This window comes from Embiotoca jacksoni, unplaced genomic scaffold, assembly GCF_022577435.1.
Source record: "Embiotoca jacksoni isolate LCO1_2020_lvr unplaced genomic scaffold, fEmbJac1.0.p SCAF_17, whole genome shotgun sequence".
Lineage (NCBI taxonomy): Eukaryota > Metazoa > Chordata > Actinopteri > Embiotocidae > Embiotoca > Embiotoca jacksoni.
Window position 1 is genome coordinate 795,529 of NW_027185307.1, and position 24,472 is coordinate 820,000.

The window sequence follows — 24,472 nt, forward strand, 5'->3', positions numbered from 1 at the left end:
GGGAAGTAACTGTCAATCAAAGTGTTTGTATCAATAGAAAGCTGCAGGCAGATCACAGTGTTTAATAAGAGCAGTTCATGAGTTCCTGAACAGTGGAAATAGAAGGAAGCATCATCTTCATCACAGACCGAAGAATAGCTTCACTTTCACTGTCTCACACACACACACACACACACATACACACACACACACACACAAACACACACCTCGTCCTGTCCTCCTCCACTGATCACCTCCACCTGTAGAGAACAGAGAGAACAGAGGTGAACTGAGCGTGTGCAGAAACTTCCTCCATCAGCTGTCAGTCAGTGATGCAGCACATCAGAATAAAGAGCAGCAGGACTTCAGTCCTGAGACATGGACATGAGACGTGAGACATAGACATGAGACATGGGACATGAACATGAGATGTGAGACATAGACATGAACATGGGACATGAACATGACACATGAACATGAGACATGAACATGGGACATGAACATGAGACATGAACATGGGACATGAACATGAGACATGGACATGACACATGAGACATGGACATGAAGGAGCTGCAGCTGCTGATTAAACAGAGAAGATCTACAACAGGAACAGACAGTGAGCTTACCTCAGAGTCTCCAGACTACATTGTGGACTCTTCAAAAAACCACGCAGCTGCTTCACTCCTGAATCCTGCAGCTCGTTGTCTCTCAGGTCCAGATGTTTCAGATGTTTCAGAAGGGAGGGGTTGGACTTCAGAGCTGAACCCAGAGAATCACAGCTGATCTTTGACAAACTGCAGTCAATCAATCTGAATAAAGAATAAAAGCAGTGAGTTGAGGATCATTCAGTGTTTCATGGTGTTCAGAGCTGAAGAAGCTTCACAATGTTCCAGTTTATAAAATGTAAACTCCAAACAGCTGCAGGTTGAAACAGTGAAACAGAAGCAGTGAAGAAGAGCTCTCATTAATATGAAGGACAACATGCTGCTGCTGCAATAAAGACGGAGTGACTTCAGCTCTTAAACTCTGCAGCTCCACCAGCGGCTCCATCGATACAAACTCATGTTGTCCAACAAACTGATCCCAGATTCCTCTGAAGATCCTCAAGTTTACAAAGAAAACAAACATGTCGACTGAATGTGGAAGAAAAGTCCATCAGATGATCCAAACTACATCTACAACATGTGATGTGACCTGTTTGAATATTTCAGTCCAACATCATCACATGACTCCAGACCAGTGTGAACAAGCACATACTGAACATTTATTTGTTGCAGTCTGATGTTGTGAGAAGATTTAGCTTTTTATTTCAATGTCAGACTTTAAGGTGGAAATCCAGTTTCACAGTTTCACAGTCGATCATCCAGTGAAGGATTTTTCTTCTTCTGTGGTTTTAAATGTGGACGTTGCTCTGCCACAGTCAGTGGACTAAACCAGAGAAGAAGAAAACAGACGTTCCCCTGAAGATCCTCAGTGTGGATCAGAAGAACATCAGCTGATGTCTGCAGTTTAGTGTCTCCACAACTTTCACATCATGTTCATCTCAGCACAACTAAAACATGGAGTCTTACTTCAGAGTCTCCAGACTACAGTGTGGACTCTCCAGAAAACCACGCAGCTGCTTCACTCCTGAATCCTGCAGGTAGTTCTCACTCAGGTCCAGATGTTTCAGATGTTTCTGAAGGGAGGGGTTGGACTTCAGAGCTGAACCCAGAGAATCACAGCTGATCTCTGACAAACTGCAGCTCATCAATCTGAATAAAGAATAAAAGATGGAGATAAAATCATGTGATCAGTTTGAATGACTTTGTCCTTCTGTTATTGAGGATCTTCATCATGTCAGCCTTCTACTGACATCATCCAAATGTCAGCACAACATTCATCCACCTCTTCATGTCAACACAGGTCAACAAGATGCTGCTCACCTCCGTCAGGTCTCATTACACCATCACTACTCTACTGATACTTTAAACAGCTGCAGCTGATGATGTGCTTTCATCTGAGTGTGTTGTGAAGGATCAATATCAGTGATCAGACTTTATCTGTGAGGTCACACTGAAAGAAATCGTTGAGTTTCAACAGATCAGAGTTCAGAGGATCTTCTGTTTCCAGCTGAGACTCTTTAACACACATTACAAACATTCATTTAACAACATCAGAGAACATTTTCTACACTTTCTGTAACAAACACTCGTCTGTTGGGATGACTCACTGAGTTCAGGACCAGAGAACAGAAAAGCATTCACAGCTTTAAGATGGAGGTTCTGTTTGTACATGAAGGAGCTGCAGCTGCTGATTAAACAGAGAAGATCTACAACAGGAACAGACAGTGAACTTACTGCAGAGTCTCCAGACTACAGTGTGGACTCTCCAGAAAACCACACAGCTGCTTCACTGCTGAATCCTGCAGGTTGTTGTAACTCAGGTCCAGATGTTTCAGATGTTTCAGAAGGGAGGGGTTGGACTTCAGAGCTGAACCCAGAGAATCACAGCTGATCTTTGACAAACTGCAGTCAATCAATCTGAATAAAGAATAAAAGCAGTGAGTTGAGTGTTTCATGGTGTTCAGAGCTGAAGAAGCTTCACAATGTTCCAGTTTATAAAATGGAAACTCCAAACAGCTGCAGGTTGAAACAGTGAAACAGAAGCAGTGAAGAAGAGCTCTCATTAATATGAAGGACAACATGCTGCTGCTTCAATAAAGACGGAGTGACTTCAGCTCTTAAACTCTGCAGCTCCACCAGCGGCTCCATCGATACAAACTCATGTTGTCCAACAAACTGATCCCAGATTCCTCTGAAGATCCTCAAGTTTACAAAGAAAACAAACATGTCGACTGAATGTGGAAGAAAAGTCCATCAGATGATCCAAACTACATCTACAACATGTGATGTGATCTGTTTGAATATTTCAGTCCAACATCATCACATGACTCCAGACCAGTGTGAACAAGCACATACTGAACATTTATTTGTTGCAGTCTGATGTTGTGGAAAAGATTTAGCTTTTTATTTCAATGTCAGACTTTAAGGTGGAAATCCAGTTTCACAGTTTCACAGTCGATCATCCAGTGAAAGATTTTTCTTCTTCTGTGGTTTTAAATGTGGACGTTGCTCTGCCACAGTCAGTGGACTAAACCAGAGAAGAAGAAAACAGACGTTCCCCTGAAGATCCTCAGTGTGGATCAGTAGAATATCAGCTGATGTCTGCAGTTTAGTGTCTCCACAACTTTCACATCATGTTCATCTCAGCACAACTAAAACATGGAGTCTTACTGCAGAGTTTCCAGACTACAGTGTGGACTCTCCAGAAAACCACGCAGCTGCTTCACTCCTGAATCCTGCAGCTTGTTGATACTCAGGTCCAGATGTTTCAGATGTTTCTGAAGGGAGGGGTTGGACTTCAGAGCTGAACCCAGAGAATCACAGCTGATCTCTGACAAACTGCAGCTCTTCAATCTGAATAAAGAATAAAAGATGGAGATGAAGATAAACAGATGAGTTGTTCCTTCAAAGAGGAACTCTGTCCTCTGTGATCTGTGACTGTGGATCATCAACATGTCGGCCTTCTACAAACATCATCAGTTCCTTCCAAACTCCAGTCAAAGATTTCCTGTATCTTCAGTTTCAGCAGATCTTCACAGATCTTCTCTGCATGTTACAATAGATTTGAAATCATCAGAAATCCAGCAGAGGGACAGACGACTGAGAACAACGTTGGTTCTTTGACTTCCTGTCCCTCCACTGCAGCTCACACAGGAAACACAGCGACTGGATCTGTGATCAGACTGCTGAGGACACGGATCACTGTCAGCTTTACATGTTCACACAACACGGCTGTGGATGATGTCGTCCATCTGGTACCGCTGGAGTCAGGTGATCAGAGGACTTCTCCACAGACAGAGTGGACAGGAGGGAGGACTGTTGACATGACACGTCTTTTACTGTCCATGTGGACATGTGAGTGTTGTGTTCAAACACGTGTGAACCTGTGTGCTCAGACAAACATGCAGACGCTTTATTATTTGGTTTCTGTTTCAGTCTGAAGGTCTGAAGCTCATCTGGACTTTTCTGGAAGCTCTGAAGTTTATTCAGATTTGTGCTCAGAAATCTCCAACATGAACTAAAGTGTGACACATGAACAGAGAAGAACTGCAGCAGCAGCAGTCAGTGAACTGACCTCAGAGTCTCCAGACGACAGTTCGGACTCTCCAGACCAGCAGACAGCTTCACTCCTGAATCCTCCAGGTCGTTGAAACTCAGGTCCAGATGTTTAAGGTGGGAGGGGCTGGACTTCAGAGCTGAGGCCACGACTTCACAGTGAGTCTCTGAGAGTTCTTTACATCCTGTTAATCTGTGATGAGAGAATAAAGAACGTGTTATTATAAATACAGATATCAGCTTATAAACAATTCAGTTGGATTTATTCAGCACCAGATCAGAACTTTATTCATCTCAGGGTTCTTTACACAGTAAAGTTCTTCTACAGAACCGCAGAACAACCCCGAGAGCAACCCAACAGTTCAACATGAGAAACAGCTGGAAGGAAAAAAAAAACTTTAAGAGGAAGAACCTCCAACAGAACAAGAACCAGAGGTGGAGAACATTAACAGAACCAGAATCAGGGGTGGACAACATCTAACAGAACCAGAACCACAGGTGGGACAACATCTGTTAACAGAACCAGAACCAGAGGTGCAGAACATCTAATGGAACCAGAGGTGGGGAACATCTAAAAGAACCAGAACCACAGGTGGAGAACATCTGTTAACAGAACCAGAGTCAGAGGTGGAGAACGTCTGTTAACAGAGCGAGAGGTAGAGAACATCTGTTAACAGAACCAGAGGTACAGAACATCTAACAGAACTAGAACCAGAGGTGGAGAGCATCTAATAGAACCAGAACCAGATGTGGAGAACGTCTGTTAACAGAACCAGAGGTGCAGAACATCTAACAGAACCAGAACCACAGGTGGAGAACAACTGGTAACAGAACCAGAACTACAGGTGGAGAACATCTGTTAACAGAACCAGAACCAGAGGTGGAGAACATCTGTTAACAGAACATCTAACAGAATTAGAACCAGAGGTGGAGAACATCTGGTAACAGAACCAGAACCAGAGGTGGAGAACATTTGTTAACAGAACCAGACTCAGAGGTGGAGAACATCTATTAACAGAACCAGAGTTGTAGAATATCTAACAGAACCAGAACCACAGGTGGAGCACATCTGTTAACAGAACCAGAAGTGGAGAACATCTGGTAACAGAACCAGAGCTAGAACCAGAACCAGAGGTGGAGAACATCTGTTAACAAAACTAGAGGTGGAGAACATTTGTTAACAGAACCAGACTCAGAGGTGGAGGACATCTGTTAACAGAACTAGAGGTGGACAACATCTAACAGAACCAGACTCAGAGGTGGAGCACATCTGTTAACAGAACCAGAGGTGGAGAACATCTGGTAACAGAACCAGAACTAGAGGTGGAGAACATCTGTTAACAGAACCAGAGGCAGAGAACATCCGGTAACAGAACCAGAGCTAGAACCAGAACCATAGGTGGAGAACATCTGTTAACAGAACTAGAGGTGGAGAACATCGAACAGAACCAGAGGTGGAGAACATCTGTTAACAGAACCAGAAGTGGAGATCATCTAACAGAACCAGACATCTGTTAACAGAACCAGAACCAGAGATGGAGAACATCTGTTAACAGAACCAGAACCAGAGGTGGAGATCATCTAACAGAACCAGAAATCTGTTAACAGAACCAGAACCAGAGGTGGAGAACATCTGTTAGCAGAACCAGAGGTGGAGAACATCTGTTAAAAGAACCAGAACCAGAGGTGGAGAACATCCACCTCGACCGGTTCTTCTGGTCTTATTTCCATCTTAAACAGCGTCCCAACTTTTGATGAAATGGGTTTGTATCTGGAGATCCGGCTGTTCCTGAAGATTTCTTTCTTATTGTTGAATTGGAGTTGAAACGTGAGAATAAAAGAATCTCTTATTTCTTCCAGCAGCAGTGAGGAAGTGAAGAAGTGAAACCAGGTTGTACAAACACTCCCTGAGATTCTTCATCTCCAAACTGTCTCTGAAGTGGCCGAGGCCTCTTAACGTCCTGCTGGATCAGATCCACTGACAGCTAACGTTCAAGGACTCAGTGAAGGTCTGAGGAAGAAGATGGTGGATTTACACGACTCAGCAATGTGTGGGAGACATTTCTAAACACCTGCAGACTCCAGGATCATCAGTTCAAACACCTGGACATGAGGACAAGTTACCAGGAGGAGGAGCCACATCACCGAGGTCTGGAAGAAGACCCAACTGTCCCTCAGCAGAGAGGAAACTGGTTGGGATGCTGAGGAACAAGCCAAGAAGCAGCGAGGCCCAGATGGACCATGAAGTGGAAGCTGCTCAACACCAGAGTCTCCGTCTACAGGCAGAGACGGAGAACTTCCTGCTTCTGCTGGCATTTTTCTGCTTTTATTTATGTTTCTGGTTTGTGATCATCTGAGGAGCCACTCCAGGAAACCTACGGATTACTCTGACCTTTTATTTTTAGAGGTTAAGTCAGCCATTGACACTTTTCAACAATGTTGAAGGTGGAGGTAAACGGACTGTGGGAACGACACCGCTTCACCGTGGACTCTGAACAGTGGACAAGAGCAAGCTAAGACAGCTAGCTGGCACCACCAGGCCTACCAAGAAACAGGAGGGCAGCGTAGCAGTTAATAATCTAGAGTGGGAGTCCTCCCTGGACGTCTCGGTGACCTCCACTACGGCTCCACGACCATCCTCTGTCTCCCCACCTGATAAAGGCAGTAATTGATATCTTCTGGGTCCAATGACACTAATTCCTGTCCTGATAGGTTGTAGAAGAAGAAAAGTGAAGCTGCGAAGAAACGAGTAAATCTGCAAACTTATCAAACTTCACATTCATTCCTCGTCAGCCACAGACTGTCCAAGTAAATTGGGCAAATAAAGCTTTAAACACATTAAACTTAGCTTTATTAAATGTCAGGTCTCTGTCAAGAAAAACATTTTTAATCAATGATTTTAATGTTCGGAACAAACTGGACTTTTAGTTTTTAACTGAAACTTGGTTGGACGGAGATAACAGTGCAGCTGATCTTATTGAATCAGCACCTCAACTTCAGTTTCATGAGTGAAACAAGAGCTCATAAGAAAGGAGGTGGAGTTTCTATTTTATTTAATGATTCTTCAATGCAAGCAGATTTGACTTCTTTTGAATATGTAGCTCTGAACTCCTCTCGAGTTTTATTCCTAAACATTTACAGACCTCCTAAATACTGTGCAACCTTCTCTGCTGTCTCTAATCTGTATTGATTCTGACTGTGTGGTTATTGTTGGTGATTTTAATATCCATGTTGATAATCTCCAGGACAGAAGGTCTATAGAACTATGTGCTGTCCTTGATAACTATGATCTCACTCAGCATGTGACAGGACCCCCCCACAACAGAGGACACAACCTGGACCTCATCATCACCAAAGGTCTAAACATCTCCAAGGTTGCCTCTCTGATCATTCCTGTGTTTTCTTTGAGAGTTCAATCTCTTGAGACACAAATGTCCAAACCGAGGTGGTGACGAAGCGTTACACCTCTGAAAACACCAGTGAACTATTTACTCAGAGGTTCTCCTCCACACCAGCCATCTCTGGCATCTCAGTCAATGAGCTAGTAGATAGCTTCAACTCTAAAGTTAAACATGTTGATGGCGTTGACTGAAGTGAAGGTTGTCTCTGGTGACCAAAGATCTCGTTGGAGAAATGCCACGCTGGTCAGAATAGAGAAAAGAGAGTTGAAAAGCTGAACGCAGGTGGAAAACAAATCTCCAGGTTCACTGTGACATCTATAAAGAAAGACTTCGCAGTTATAATCTGGAACTGAGAAATACAAGGCAGTCCTTCTTCTCTGACATCATAACCAGAAACAATAACAATACAGCACCTTATTTGCTCCCGTCGACCGGCTAACAAACCTCCAGTCAGTAGCTGCTGAGCTTCACTCCACCTGGGAGAATGAAACCAGCAGTCAGTGTCCACACCAACCACAGGATATGTGTTGTCCCCATCTCTAAATAATGTCCATTCAAATATCACGGCACAATTTCAATCAATCAACCGTGGAAGTCTGGAAGACATTATCCAACATCTGAAGTCCTCCTCCTGCTGCTTGGATATTTTACCAACACACCTTTTCAAAAATATTTCTAACTGCATGACCAATGATCTTTTACAAACTGTAAACTCAAACCTTCTCAGGTGTCTTCCCACAGGCCCGAAAAACTGCAGTTATTAGACCACTTCTAAAGAAGGATAATTTAGACTCCACAACAATGAAAAATTATAGACCAATATCAAACCTCCATTTTTAAACAAAATAATTGAAAAAGTTGTTTTTCAACAGCTGAACAACTTCTTGGCTGTAAATAAGTGTTTTGATGTCTTCCAGTCAGGCTTCCAATAGCAACACAGGACTGAAGCTGCTCTTGTTGAGGTTTTCAATGACATCCACTGAAACACAGACGGTGGCAGAACTTCAGTCTGAGTATTACTGGATCTCAGTGCTGCATTCGACACGGTCGACCATCGACCATGAAATACTACTAGACAGACCAGAAAACTGGGTACGACTCTCCGGCACTAAACTGGTTTGAATCCTACTGGAAGGAGTGAGAGTACTTTGTGTCTGCAGCTAATCACACATCAGAGCGCACTAAAAGGACATGTGGTGTTCCCCAAGGTTCAATTCTGGGGCCTCTTCTGTTCAACATCTACAGATTATGGAAAACAACAAAGTGTGTTATCATAATTATGCAGACGACACAAATCTACATAACTATATCGCCAGCGGACTATAATCCCATACAAGGGTTGTAAATGCATTGAACTAATCAACACCTGGATGTGCCAGAAGTTTCTTCAATTAAACAAAGATAAAACAGAAGTCATTGTTTTTGGACTGAAGACTTTTCTGTTTGCTGCCTTTCATTGAACCAGATTGAATGATGTTGATTCATTTCTCCCATTTCTGCTTTTTATTACTGTATTTTATTTCTTAAACTGCACTGTAACTTTTATTCTATTTTTAGTTTGTTAAATGTTTGAATGATTGTTTTTAATGTTTTAATAACTGTTCTTTTCTTTCGCCTGATGTTTTGATGTTTTTAATAGTTTTATGTGAAACCCTTTGAATGACCTTGTTGTTGAAATGTGATGTACAAATGAACGTGCCTTGCCTTACAGTCAGCTAAATTTTCCACTGCGGAGGACTGAGAGGCTGCCGTCCAACCAAGAAGCCTCTGCTCCAAAAGAGACACCTTCAAGCTGGACAACACATACAAACCTCACTTCCACTTCATCAGTGACCTGAGTGAAGTGACTGGATTTCACTGAGAGTTTCTATCGTAGCTGTAGTGGTCCTGAACGCAGCTCTGTTACCACCTCACTAAATGCTGCATCACATGTTACAGCCTGTTGTGCTGCTTTCTTTTTAATATCATGACAGACTTCACATCTCCACATGTCAGAGTTCAGCTCTCCATCCTGACACAAACTGAGCTCTCTGTTCACGACACCATGTGACAGCTGACGTAACACAAAGGATCAGAGCTGAATACAGCTCAGTGTCATCAATACCCATCAGTTGAAAAAGGATGGATCGACCCGACTGGAACATCCCAACTAATGATCTACTGACAAATGAAAGGTTCACAGATCATGTAGAAATACCTGCAGATCAGCAGAAGAACAGTTTGATCATGTGATCAGCATTAATCACAACCAGCTAGAACAATCTACATTTGAATCCTCACAGCTTCTTAAACAACACAACTGACCATCAGCTGTTTGAACTAAAGAAATGCATCCTGTGTGTCTGTGAAGAACCAAACTACTGATCTGATTGATCACGTCAATGATCACATGTGGACTCACCGAAACGTCCTGCAGTTCCTCACAGCTGGGATCAGTCTCCGTCGTCCCTCTGATGATGTCTTGTACTTCTTCAGGTCCAACTCATCCAGAACCTCCTCTGACATCTGCAGCATGGAGGCCAGACCTGAGCAGTGGATCTCAGAGAGTTTCTTCTCTGATTTCAGGAACTCTTGGATCTCCTGATGGACTGAGAGGTCGTTCATCTCCATCAGACAGTGGAAGATGTTGATGCTTCTGTCTGGAGAGATTTTACGACTGTTCATCTCCTTCAGGTTCTTGATGGTTCTCTGGATGATCTCTGGACTGCTCTCTTTCTGACCCAGCAGGTCTCGTAAGAGTCTCTGGTTGGACTCCAGAAAGAGGCCATGAAGGAAGCGAACAAACAGGTCCAGGTGGCCATTCTGACTTTGGAGGGATTTTAACATGACTCCCTTCAGGAAGTCATCCAGAGATGATTCTCTGTCGTCTTCTCCCAGGGAGTCATCCAGAGATGATTCTCTGTCGTCTTCTCCCAGGGAGTCATCCAGAGATGATTCTCTGTCGTCTTCTCCCAGGGAGTCATCCAGAGATGAGTCTCTGTCGTCTTCTCCCAGGGAGTCATCATGAGATGAGTCTCTGTCGTCTTCTCCCAGGAAGTCATCCAGAGATGATTCTCTGTTGTCTTCTCCCAGGGAGTCATCCAGAGATGAGTCTCTGTCGTCTTCTCCCAGGAAGTCCTGCAGCAGCTCTGTGTTCCTGGTGGAGATACAGTGGAACATGTAGACTGCAGCCAGAAACTCCTGAACGCTCAGATGAACAAAGCAGTAGACTATTTTCTGGAAGATCACACACTCTCTCTGGAAGATCTCTGTACAAACTCCTGAGTACACCGAGGCCTCTGTGACGTCCAGACCGCACCGCTGCAGGTCTTCTTGGTAGAACATGATGTTTCCTTCCTCCAGATGTTCAAACGCCAGCCTCCCCAGCTTCAGAAGAACTTCCCCATCAGCCTCCGTCAGCTCCTGTGGACTCGTCTCATGTCCGTCGTACTTCTTCTTCTTCCTCTTGGTCTGAACCAGCAGGAAGTGTGAGTACATGTCAGTCAGGGTCTTGGGCAGCTCTCCTCTCTGCTCGGTGGTCAACATGTGGTCCAGAACCGTAGCGCTGATCCAGCAGAAGACGGGGATTCCACACATGATGTGGAGGCTCCTGGAGGTCTTGATGTGGGAGATGATGCTGCTGGACCGCTCTTCATCAGCGAACCTCCTCCTGAAGTACTCCTCCTTCTGGGCGTCAGTGAAGCCTCGTACTTCTGTCAGTCTGTCCACACACTCAGGAGGGATCTGATTGGCCGCCGCGGGTCGGGAAGTTATCCAGACGAGAGCTGAGGGAAGCAGATTCCCCTCGATGAGGTTGGTCAGCAGCACGTCGACGGAGGACTCGTGAGTGACATCAGACACAAGCTTCCTGCTGCTGAAGTCCAGAGAGAGTCTGCTTTCATCCAGGCCGTCCAAGATGAACAGAAGCTTCCAGACAGCGAGCTGCTCTGCTGAGACCTTCTGGAACGTCGGATGGAAAACACGGAGCAGCGTGAGAAGACTGTACCGCTCATCTCGGATCAAGTTCAGCTCCCTGAACGACAGCAGAATCACCACGCTGACGTCCTGGTTCTCCGAGCCCTCGGCCCAGTCCAGAGAGAACTTCTGCACCGAGAAGGTTTTTCCGACACCGGCGACGCCGTTGGTCAGAACCACTCTGATGGGTCTCTGCTGGTCGGGGAAGGCTTTAAAGATGTCGTGGCACTTGATTGGAGCATCATGGAGGATCTTCTTCTTGGTCTCCAGCTGCATCACCTCATGTTGGGTATCAACCTCTTCACTCCGTCCCTCTGTGATGTAGAGCTCCGTGTAGATCCTCTTCAGGAGGGTTCCACTTCCTCTTTCATCACTTCCTTCAGTCACATGTTCACATCTCCTCCTCACACTGATCTTATGTTCATCTAAAACCTGCTGCAGACCAACATCTGGACAAAGAAGAGAACATCTGTCAGACTAAAGAAAGAGAAGCTGCACACAAACAAAGACAGGAAGAGGAAATGGACAGTCTTACTTTGTCCAGTGCTGGTCTGACTGTCTGTCTGTGGTCCAGGTCCGGTTCTGGATCTTTGTCCACACGTGGGACAGGAGAAGTCTCCTGATGGAGCCGACTGGTCCCAGTAGGAGGTGATGCACCGTCTGCAGAACCAGTGTCCACAGCTGGTGGAGACGGGATCCTTCAGGACGTCCTGACACAGAACACAGCAGGACAGCTGGTCCTCAGAGACACCGCTCCTCTTCATCACACCGCTCCTCTTCCTCACCCTGTCAACACATTTCATGATCAGTAAAATATTTTGCTGTTGTTGTTAAAAATATCAGGATTTAAGGTTTCTGTCAGAAGCTCAGAGGACACAGAGGACACAGAGGACTCAGAGGACAGTGAAAGTGAAGCTATTCAGCCTTTGGTCTGTGATGAAGATGATGCTTCCTTCTATTTCCACTGTTCAGGAACTCATGAACTGCTCTTATTAAACACTGTGATCTGCCTGCAGCTTTCTATTGATACAAACACTTTGATTGACAGTTACTTCCCAGCATGAACATCCCACCACAGACAGGTGATGACGTCCTTCCCTGTTCTCCAGTCGCTGTGATAGCAGCCTGGGTTCCTTCAACTGGAGAAGAGCTCTAATAAACCGGGACACAGAGCAGTGGTGCTTCTGGTTCCTGTTTCTGTTCATCATCAGGGTTCAAGCCACATCGGACCGAACACTGTTGTTTCTGTGCCGGTTTATGATGATCTTTCAATCTTTATTAGTGTGAATGCTGCTACAGTTCGTACACTTACAGAAACAATCAAACTATCAAAATGTTCAGCTCTTTCAGGACGATGGTGCTTTTACTTTTCATTTGGATAGGAGTTATAAATATGAAAATATGAAGCATTTTCCATAAAATCTTTGTCGTGGTTTATTTCCAGGCCTTTTGATTTCTGTTCTAGTTTTCTCTAAACTCTTATAATATAATATTCCTGTATTGTGCTATGAAAGTGAAGCTAAAGTAGAAGATCACAAGCCAACTTCTAGGTAAAGGCTGCTCATTCCTCCATGCTGACAGGTAATGCAGCAAACCTCAGTTCCTGTTACAATCCAGAGGGGGGCAGCAGAGCACCATTTATGATTTGTTTCCTTTCACAACGTGAGCAGGAACATTTTGCGTGTTGAACGTGTCCATGTCTACATCGATCTGATGTGACAGGTGATTTAGAGACATGACGACTAGAACTCTCAGCCAGAGATGTCTGGTTCGATACCAGCTTGGATCCAGTTTCTTCAATGTTATTCCACTTTCTTTCCTCCCAAGCACGACGCTTGTCTCTGTATTGGTGTGACCTTGTGTTGAAGTCTTCTCTAAAACAGTACGCAGGTTCGATACCAGCTTGGGCCAACCTTTCACGTCTGCGTTTTCCCTTTTTCTGCCTCCAAAACAGGACGCAACTGCAGCTGCAGCAGCAGAACCGGTGCATCCAGCAGCTTAAGGCACGCTGCAGCAGCTCGCAGCATTCACACCATTTACTGCAGGAAATGCACATTCTAGTTGTTATTTGTCTTCTGCCACAGTTCAAATTCTCATGAGCTGGAATGAGCTAGAAACATGAAAGTTGGCACAATGACTGGAAATGATGTGTGTGACTTGCTGAAGAAAGATGACCAAAATCAGAAAAATGTTGACGCTATAATTAAGGTTTAAAAATTCCATTTCACACATTTTGAAGTCTCCTAAACCGTAGGTCCCAATGCCACCAACTTATCTGGAGCTCATCAGACAAAGCTGGTTAAAAGTTGGATGAAGCTTTTTAATGTCTTATTTGGATTTCAAGATATTGACCAATAACTTTCAGAGGGGCGGAGCTTAGAAGGAAATTGGCTATAATTCGTTAATGATTTGTCCGATCATCATAAATTGTAATAGATATGTTCAGACTGTGTTTGGAAAGTAAACAGCTGTCAGACCACTACTAAACTAACAAACGATTACAGTTTAGATGTAACTCAACAAAACAGCCTCAGAGTCCCACACTGACCCGGAACAGTCCAACAGAACCGTTCTGGTTCAGTCAGCAAAGGTCCAGTAAATCCAGCAAAGTATTCAGTCCAAAAAGCAGGAATCTATCCGGAAGAAACACGAGCCGTGGTGGCGTCGTTTGGAACAACACGTTGTGTTCATCAATCTCCAGATTGTCCAGGAACACAGCAGGGGTCCTGACACAAAGCCAGCTCTGCCTTGTCTGATCTACACGCTACCTAATTTGGCCGACGCCGTTTGATTGACACCTCACTGAGCCAATAAGACCCTCTAAATCCCGTCTCCAGCCTGAAGCCAACCGGAGCGCGTGTTGAGTGAAAGTGTCCACCCCTCTTCTGTTGTTTACATCTGCAGCCAATCACAAGCTACTTCGGCGATGATTGACGCTTTGTATAACCAATGAGATTCTGAACAGGATATTTGTCTTTCAGGGGCGGTTCTTCGGCTTCCTGACTCTTTGGCTGTCAAGATAGTAATCCTCCACTCTCTTCCTGTGCGTCGTGTGTTTGGGCTGAAATGTTTGGATGGCTGATTTTTAAGACTTTTATCATGAAAACGATGTCAGATGGACCTTTTACAAACTTTATAGTGCTCATATGTGTTTTTGGAAATAGTTTGATCCGTTCTTTTTTCATGTAAATGACATTTTCCACCAAACTATTTATGTCTTCATTTTCTTTGGAAACGACTGGACATATACCCTCAGAAAAAAAACATGTAAAACATGATCTTTCTGTATTATTGTTGTCACCTTTGAATCTGGACGAGGTCAGATTTCATACTGGAGCCTCATTGTGTTGTCCAGCTGATACCTCACAGCTTCAGTCATTTACAGGCACGTTTTTACAAAAAGAATTCAGGCCAGAATTACAAACCTTTGTGTGTTCAACCTTGTAGAAGTCAGTGTCAGTAACACCTGTAGTGACTCTGACTGTCGGGGTTCAAACTTCACAGTGTTTCCTTTAAAAGAGACCAAACTCATGCTTCTACTACAAATGGTTGAAGAACAGCTTTCCTTTTCCTTTGGGTCGGCCTCCATCAGACGTTTTCTGCTAATTGTACTGGAAGCATCAACACTAAGGAGAAGAGCCCGAAGCTGCACTTTCACTTTGGAGTGCCGAAGTCAAATCAACCCTCAAACTACGGTAGTAACCAGGTTGAGCGAGCAGAAGGGAGAATATAAAATAGCTGGATTTGGGATCCAGAGAGGGACCGACCCGAGGTAGCACATCTGTGAAGAAGAACTAACTGAACCTGGAGCAGAGGATGAAGGTAGAAATGTGAAGCTGTTGAGTTCACGTTCGTTAACGTTGAACTGGACAAACTCTGCTGAAGAGGACGGAGGACAGAGGACAGACCGGAGACTGTGTAGTGACTGATAACGAGGACTGATGGCTGTTCTTCATCCTGGTGAAACTTCACTCTCTTAACAGAAAGCTTCACAGCAATACCACAAGCCAGGAATCATGCTGCCAAACAGACTACGTTGAATGGGAACTGCACCAGTGATTACAAATACTGTAGTTTACAGTCCAGAACATGAAGATGTGAAACCTTGGTAGATGTTTCTATTCCACCAGCTCTGCTTTACTTTTAGTGAAATGAGCTGCTTCCTTCTGTCGAGCACTAAAGATCTTGAACCCACAAATCACCTGATGTAGCTTTATTTCTTTTGGGTTTTTCTGGGATGTCTCTGCTTCTGTCAACGACCAAATAAAAGCAGGATTGCAACACAGATATTCATCAACTTTCTCCTCAAGTCATCTTTCTGCGATATGTAGCGAGACCTCCTCTTCAGCACACAGAGCATCAGGACATCCTGAAGTCACAAGAAGTGACGACGCAGGACACCGCTGGTCTCCAGAAAAACTCCCCAAAGCTTTCGCATCATGAAACGCACCAGAATTAATCAACACTTCCTACCTTTTATTATTATTATTATTATTATTATTATTATTATTACTATTATTATGAGTCACTCCCCCTTTAAATTAATCTCACACTTTCCGATCGTTACAGTTACCACACTATATTTTTATTAACGTTAAGTAAACTTCCAGCCGAGTGAAGAACGCGTGCTTTTAATTGAGTTCAATTATCGCCTGCAACAGACAACACCGTTGTTCTATTGTCTCTCTCCGCTCATAAGAAGAGTTTTTGATAATCTAGTGAGGATAAGTCCAGTCATCTCTCTACCTGGACAAACCTCAGAAGATCATTTTTGCCAAAGACAGCTGTTGCATCAGTGAACCCTGGTCATTGGTCCTAAAAAAGATCCAACGGTACCAGCAGAAGAAGCCTGGACGGGACGCCAGCTGCAGGAGTGAACACCCACAGCAGGACGCCAAACTGCAGGACCTCGACAGGAAAGAGGTTTGTCTGGACGACTGGGACCGATGGGACCACCCTCCAGTAAAGATGAGACCTCCTCCAGTAAAGATGAGACCACCCTCCAGTAAAGATGAGACCTCCTCCAGTAAAGATGAGACCACCCTCCAGTAAAGATGAGACCTCCTCCAGTAAAGATGAGACCTCCTCCAGTAAAGATGAGACCTCCTCCAGTAAAGATGAGACCACCTCCCTCCATTAAAGATGAGACCTCCTCCAGTAAAGATGAGACCACCTCCCTCCATTAAAGATGAGACCTCCTCCAGTAAAGATGAGACCTCCTCCAGTAAAGATGAGACCACCTCCCTCCATTAAAGATGAGACCTCCTCCAGTAAGGATGAGACCACCTCCCTCCATTAAAGATGAGACCTCCTCCAGTAAAGATGAGACCTCCTCCAGTAAAGATGAGACCACCTCCCTCCATTAAAGATGAGACCTCCTCCAGTAAAGATGAGACCACCTCCCTCCATTAAAGATGAGACCTCCTCCAGTAAAGATGAGACCTCCTCCAGTAAAGATGAGACCTCCTCCAGTAAAGATGAGACCACCTCCCTCCATTAAAGATGAGACCACCTCCAGTAAAGATGAGACCTCCTCCAGTAAGGATGAGACCTCCTCCAGGAGAACACCCCTGCTCCACGTCCAGTAACCTGGTAGTTTGGCGCCCTCTCGTGGCTGACCATGTAGAGGATTAAAAATACATTCATTTAAAACCTCACTGTACGTTTTGATATTCGTGGCCATTGATTGATGGACTAAAAACAGTTCTTCCACTGACAGTCTGAGGCCTGGTATTAAATCAGAGTGAAAAGATGCTCTTTCATGGTGTTACCTGAACGTCTCCTGAAGCTGGTGGACCAAATACCAGAAACACCCTCGTATTGGAAAAACTCCTCTGACATGAATTTGTCTGCAGTGTAAACCATAGACTGTGTGTAAAAGTGGTGGTGTAGATAAATATATATATAATATGGTGTCTACACGTCACCGTGCAGGATGTTACATCACCAAATGTTACGTTGTCGTCTCCATTGCAGCGTGATGACGTATGTGAGTCACGTGCAGAGTTGTGCAACTCCTTGTGGGTAATTTACCGGCGGTGTCCCACACGTTGACATTGGGACAGAAACAGGACAGAAGACCGGTCCTCCTCTCCTCCGCTCCTCTCCGGTAGGTCAGCTGTTCGTCTCTTGTCCAACACTAACGGTGGTGAGACTCAACGACGCGTCACGGACGGAGAGGTTCAACACCAGCTACTGTTAGCACAGCTGCTAATGCTAATGTGAGCATCGGGCTGAGTCCGGGGGGGACAGAGAGGTCCGGGGGGGACAGGGAGGTCTGGGGGGGACACGGAGGTCTGGGGGGGACAGAGAGGCCCGGGGGGGACACGGAGGTCCGGGGGGGACACGGAGGTCCGGGGGACAGAGAGGTCCGGGGGGGACACAGAGGTCCGGGGGGGACAGGGAGGTCCGGGGGGGACACGGAGGTCCGGGGGGGACAGAGAGGTCTGGGGGGGACAGAGAATAATAATAATAATAATAATAATAATAACAATAATAATAATAATAACAATAATAATAATAATAACAATAATAATAACAATAATAATAATAATAATAATAATCACCTATAAGTTCCTGGATGAGATTAAACAACTGTTTTCATCTAAATGTTAAATATCTAATATTGAAATGAAGTGTTGATGATCCACTTCTTAATGTGTGTGTGTGTGTGTGTGTGTGTCCTCATCAGGGTAGGATGGGAACCTCTGTGTCCACCCCTGCCTCTCTAACAGTCAGGGCGGAGGCCACGATGACCGCCCCCCCCCAGGAGGCCACGATGACCGCCCCCCCCCAGGAGGCCCAGCCCCTCAAAGGTATGTCAGTGACTCTACTCTCAGTGTCCTGCAACATGTCTGGTTCATGAATGAGTTTAAACTGTCTGTCTGTCTCTCAGCGTCCCCCCCCCCCAGAGTGTCCCATGCACCAGGCTCAGCCCGTCACAGGTTGGTTTTATTTTGATGGTCTGCAGATTGTTGCTGGTGTGTTTTTAAATGAAGACTTTTCCTTCTAGCCTGGTTCAGGTGGGTGTTTGATTGAATGTCTCGCTCACCGTGATCCAGTCTGGTGTTCTTGTCCTCTCAGCGTCCCCCCCCCCGGAGTGTCCCATGCACAGAGCCGAGGCGGGTCCGGCCCACCAGGACCGGGCCTACGAGTTCGTGGAGTGTCCTATGAAAGCTGCGGCCGACATCGATCCGGCAAACATGGTACCTGCTGCCATTCACTGGGGGGGGGGGCTCTGCTACATTGTACTTCAGTCTCTTTCATGCCGTGATGACGTCACTCTCTGAAGCGTCTCCGGGTGTTGATGGTGTCTTCCGTCCCCTGTGTCCAGATGCCTCCTCCCAACCAGGTGCCGGCTCCAGACCAGCCCTTCGATCTGTCCATCAACAGACAAGAGTCCACCATTCCCCGTCACGGCGCCGAGAAGAACTGGGTCTACCCGTCTGAACAGATGTTCTGGAACGCCATGCTGCGGAAGGGGTCAGTCACCTGAAGACCTAAAACGGTTCTGACATCATCAGGATTGATTCATGTCTATAAAACAGCTGGACGAGACGAACAGATGACGTTTGATCACAGACTGTTTCTAAAAGAGTTCGTAGCTTCAGGTCTGTAAAATGGTTCCGATGCAGAAGTGTCTTCAGCTGCAATACCAGCGAGTGCCACTAGAGGTCGGCTCCAAAAAGCCTCCGGCTCCATAGACTCCCATTCAACTTCTCTCATCAAATCCAAAGTGAATAAAATGTGTCCATCAGTTATCTCGGTGTTGTTAGCTAAAGTCACTCCTTCTTATTAGTTTTCTGGAGGTCCATCTGAAAATAATCCCTCATTCATTAGAAAAGAAGATTCAAGAAGACCTGTTTTTGGGGGCGTGTCTGTTTGATTGACAGGCCTGTGGTGCAGTCAGGTTACAGCTATCGGTGGGCGGGACGTAGTATCGTCAGGTTTCCAATCAGATCGGTCAGATCCACCGCTGGCTCCTCCCCCAGCTCGTCCAAATATGGTCACTTCCTGCTCCAAACCGCTCCGAACTAGTAAAGATGGTGACGGACAGAATCTGAACTGGAGGATTCATAATGTTCACAAACCAACGATGACATCACTGATGGATGATGATGTCACTGATGGTTGATGACCTCACTGATGGTTGGGTTTGACTGAAGCTCTTGTAGGTTAGGTTAGGTTAGGTTAGGTTAGGTAGTTACTTTATTAATCCCCGAGGGGAAATTTTTTTCGCTACAGCAGCATACAGGAGCAACAAGATAATAATAGAACAATAGAAAAGCAATAAAATAGCAGTAAACATATAAAATATAAATATAAAATATAAAATGCACTGTATATACAGTACAGTATATATCTATATATATTATATACAAACAACCAAGAAACAGACAACAGTGTTATTGTTGTGTGATGGATTTTGCCAGAGGTGAGTTATTGTACAGTCTTATTGCGGTCGGCAGGAATGATCTCCTGTATCAGGAACAATCTCCTGTATCTGGAATGATCTCCTGTATCAGGAATGATCTCCTGTATCTGGAATGATCTCCTGTATCAGGAATGATCTCCTGTATCTGGAATGATCTCCTGTATCTGGAATGATCTCCTGTATCAGGAATGATCTCCTGTATCTGGAATGATCTCCTGTATCAGGAATGATCTCCTGTATCTGGAATGATCTCCTGTATCAGGAATGATCTCCTGTATCTGGAATGATCTCCTGTATCTGGAATGATCTCCTGTATCTGTCCTTGTGACAGCGGAGCTGGAGGAGTCTTTTGGAGAACGTCCTCCTCTGTCCCTTCAGCAGGTGGAGAGGGTGGTCAGGATTATCCAATATGGATAATAGTTTGTTCAGCGTCCTCCTCTCCACCACCTTTTCCAGACTGTCCAGTTTGTAGCCGATGATGGAGCCGGCCTTCTTAACCAGTTTGTTAAGTCTGTTGGTGTCTCCGGCTCCAATGCTGCCCCCCCAGCAGACTACTAGAAGTACAGTTCACTGGCCACAACACATGGTAGAACATCTCCAACATCTTGCTGCACACATTGAAGGATCGAAGTTTCCTCAAGAAAAAGAGTCGACTCATCACCTTCTTGTAGACAGCGTTGATGTTGGTCTTCCATTTCAGTCTGTTGTCATGGAGACACCAGGTACTTGTACTCCTCAACCATGTCCACCTCCTCTCCCAGAACTCTCAGCGGTTGTGGAGCCGTCGTCTTCCTCCTGAAGTCGACCACCATCTCTCTGGTCTTGGCCACGTTCAGGAGGAGGTGATTTCTACCAGCCCACTCCACAAAGTCCTCCACTACTGCCCTGTACTCCTCCTCCCGTCCATACCGTCCACTGACTCCTCCTCCCGTCCATCCCTTATACACCGTCCACTGACTCCTCCTCCCGTCCATCCCTTATACACGTCCATTGACTCCTCCTCCCGTCCATCCCTTATACACCGTCCATTGACTCCTCCTCCCGTCCATCCCTTATACATCCTACCACTGCAGAGTCATCAGAGAACTTCTGCAGATGTCTTGACTCTGAGTTGTTCTGGAAGTCAGTGGTGTAGAAGGTGAACAGGAAGGAGACAGAACAGTTCCCTGAGGAGCTCCAGTACCACTGACATCACACAGACAGCACACTGCCCAGACGGACAAACTGTGGTCTGCCTGTCAGGTAGTCAGTGATCCAGGAGACGGTGGACGCATCCACCCCCACCACCCCCCACCACCTGCAGCTTCTCACTCAGCAGCAGTGGTTGGATGGTGTTGAATGCACTGGAGAAATCAAAGAAAGTGATTCTCACAGAGTCACCGGTTCCATCCAGGTGAGACTGAGCTCGTTGCAGCAGGTAGATGATGGCGTCGTCCACTCCCACACGAGGCTGGTACGCAAATTGCAGAGGGTCCAGAGAAGATTTCACCAGCGACCTGAGGTGGGCCAAGACCAGCCTCTCCAGCACCTTCATCACATGAGATGTGAGGGCAACCGGTCGGTAGTCGTTGAGGCCAGATGGAGTCGTCGTCTTGGGGACAGGAACCAGACAGGACGTCTTCCACAGCACCGGGACCTCCTCCTGCTTCAGGCTCAGGTTGAAGAGGTGTTGTAGGACCTCAGCCAGCTGGACGGCGCTGGTCTTCAGGACCACGGGGCTGATGCCGTCAGGTCTTCAGGACCCCGGGGCTGATACCATCAGGTCCTGCAGCCTTGCGCTGGTGGATTCTCTCCAGCTGTCTCCTAACCTGGCCAGTAGTCACAGAGAGAGAGGGGGGGGTCAAGGTGTCAATGGAGGAAGAGCCCTTTGAGATTGAGGGCTCTGTGCAGCTCACCAGGGGGGGCAGAGGGGGGAGGGGGAAGGCAGCAAACCTCTCGAGGTTCCCCCTGATTGTTCCTCTCCAGGGAGCCCCCTGATTGTTCCTCTCCAGGTTCCCCCTGGTTGTTCCTCTCCAGGGAGCCCCCTGATTGTTCCTCTCCAGGTTTCCTCTGGTTGTCCCTCTCCAGGTTCCCCCTGGTTGTTCCTCTCCAGGGAGAACCCTGGTTGTTCCTCTCCAGGTTCTCCCTGGTTGTTCCTCTCCAGGGAGCCCCCTGATTGTTCCTCTCCAGGTTTCCTCTGGTTGTTCCTCTCCAGGTTTCCCCTGGTTGTTCCTCTCCAGGTTCCCCCTGGTCGTTCCTCTCCAGGTTCTCCCTGGTTGTCTCTCTCTCCCCTTGAACCCAGCAATCTCCTTCATACCGGTCCACACCTCCTTCACGTTGTTCTGCTGGAGTTTGGCCTCCAGCTTCCTCCTGTAGGAGTCCTTGCACTCCCTCATCTTCTCCTTCAGGTGGCGCTGCACTCTCCTGAGCTCCTCCCTGTCCCCAGACCTGAAAGCTGCTTTCTTCTGATTAAGAAGCACCTTCAGGTCACTGGTGATCCACGGCTTGTTGTTGGGGAAGCATTTTACAGTCCAGGATGGTACGGTGGTGTGTTCACAGAATTTGATGTATTCTGTGATACAGTCCGTCCTGCTGTTGATGTCCTCCCCATGTGGTCCACACAGCACATCCCAGTCCGTGGACTCAAAGCAGTCCTGCAGGGCGTCTTTAGCCTCCTGTGTCCACCTCCTCACAGTCCTGGTGGTTACAGGCTGCCTCTGCACCAGAGGAACATACTTGGGAGTCAGCAGGACCAGGTTGTGGTCTGATCTACCAAGGGGGGGGGGCAGTAGTACTGTATGCATCCATGGCATTAGCATCCAGTAAGTCCAGAGTTTTATTGTTCCGGGTGGGGCAGTTCACATACTGGTGCAAAGTTGGCAGTACTTTATCCAGACTGGTTAAAGTCTCCAGTAACTAACAAAAATGCACCGGGATGCTGATTCTGCAGTTTAGACACAGTGGAGTGGATGGTGTCCACTGCTGCCTCTACGTCAGCTGATGGAGGAATGTACACAGCGATAACAATGGCGGACGGGAACTCCCGAGTGACATCATCTCGCCTTCTTCCAGTAAAAGACTCTTGTTGTTCTGGAGTTTATTATGAAAATATGATTTGTCCTTTATCATAATTTTGACATCAAATGAACAGAAAATGCTATTAAATCCTGAATCTCAGTTATTTATATAAATGTAATGATCCTGAAGGTCCTGATAGATGTTTGCTTGTTTTGCAGATTGCAGACTGAAGAGTGTTTCATACGAGTGTTTGTTATTTGTTTTTGTTTGACCGACGTCTCATTCGCATCATAAAGAGGGCGGGGTTTTAAATGTCCTCTTGGACTTGATTTGCTCAGTGTGACGTCCTGTTGTCTGCAATGATGTGACTTCACCGTCCCGTCCCGCCGTGTGTGGTCCCGTCCTGCAGGTGGCGCTGGCGCGATGACGACCTCGCCGCTCCGGACATGACCAACATCATCAACATCCACAACAAGAACAACGAGCAGGCCTGGCAGGAGATCCTGAAGTGGGAGGCTCTACACGCCGGGTGAGGCTCTGCACATCCCCGTCACACCTCCACCTGTCCGTCAAACACCTGGCAGGTAAACGTGACCTGCTTTGTCCTCAGTGAATGTCCCTGTGGGCCGACCCTGAAGAGGTTCGGGGGGAAGGCCAAGGAGTTCTCCCCAAGAGCCCGCCTCCGTCACTGGATGGGGTGAGTGGACACACACACACACACCACATCACACACACACACACACACACACACCACATCACACACACACACCACATCACACACACCACATCACACACACACACACACACACCACATCACACACACACACACACACACACACCACATCACACACACACACCACATCACACACACCACATCACACACACACCACATCACACACACACACCACATCACACACACCACATCACACACACACACACACACACACACACACACACACACACACACACACACACACACCACACACACACACACACACACACACACACACCACATCACACACACACACACACCCACACACCACATCACACACACACACACACACACACCACATCACACACACACACACACACACACACACACACACACACACACACACACACACACACACACACACACCACACACCACATCACACACACACACACACACCCACACACCACATCACACACACACACACACACACACACACACACACACACACACACACACACACACACACCACATCACACACACACACCACATCACACACACCACATCACACACACACACACACACACACACACACACACACACACACCACACCACACACACACACACACACACACACACACACACACACACACACACACACCACATCACACACACACACACACCCACACACCACATCACACACACACACACCCACACACCACATCACACACACACACACACACACACACACACACACACATCACACACACACCACACACCACATCACACACACACACACACACACACACACACACACACAACACACACACACACCAC

At 46.4% G+C, this 24,472-nt stretch overlaps 2 protein-coding genes across 3 annotated transcripts; one reads left to right on the forward strand and one right to left on the reverse strand.

Moving 5' to 3' along the window:
- Positions 1–601: 601 nt before the first annotated feature.
- Positions 602–17,303, reverse strand: LOC138199274 (protein NLRC3-like). The gene is made up of 8 exons (XM_069151219.1): positions 17,266–17,303; positions 12,030–12,280; positions 9,942–11,943; positions 4,159–4,332; positions 3,255–3,437; positions 2,319–2,501; positions 1,551–1,733; positions 602–788 (listed from the first exon to the last, which is right to left on the reverse strand). The coding sequence occupies exons 2-8, from the start codon at positions 12,256–12,258 to the stop codon at positions 602–604; spliced, it is 3,141 nt and encodes a 1,046-aa protein (XP_069007320.1). The 5' UTR covers positions 12,259–12,280; positions 17,266–17,303.
- Positions 17,304–17,482: 179 nt separating this feature from the next.
- Positions 17,483–23,717, forward strand: hccsb (holocytochrome c synthase b). Of its 2 annotated transcripts, none has more exons than XM_069151223.1 (6): positions 17,483–17,603; positions 18,186–18,309; positions 18,578–18,699; positions 18,828–18,976; positions 23,335–23,454; positions 23,536–23,713. In XM_069151223.1, exons 2-6 carry the CDS (start codon positions 18,192–18,194, stop codon positions 23,624–23,626), a joined length of 600 nt encoding a protein of 199 aa, XP_069007324.1. In that variant the 5' UTR covers positions 17,483–17,603; positions 18,186–18,191; the 3' UTR covers positions 23,627–23,713. The 2 variants fall into 2 exon arrangements, with proteins under 2 accessions (XP_069007324.1, XP_069007325.1); XM_069151224.1 differs by lacking the exon at positions 17,483–17,603 and adding an exon at positions 17,627–17,715 and having other exon boundaries at positions 23,536–23,717.
- Positions 23,718–24,472: the final 755 nt, after the last annotated feature.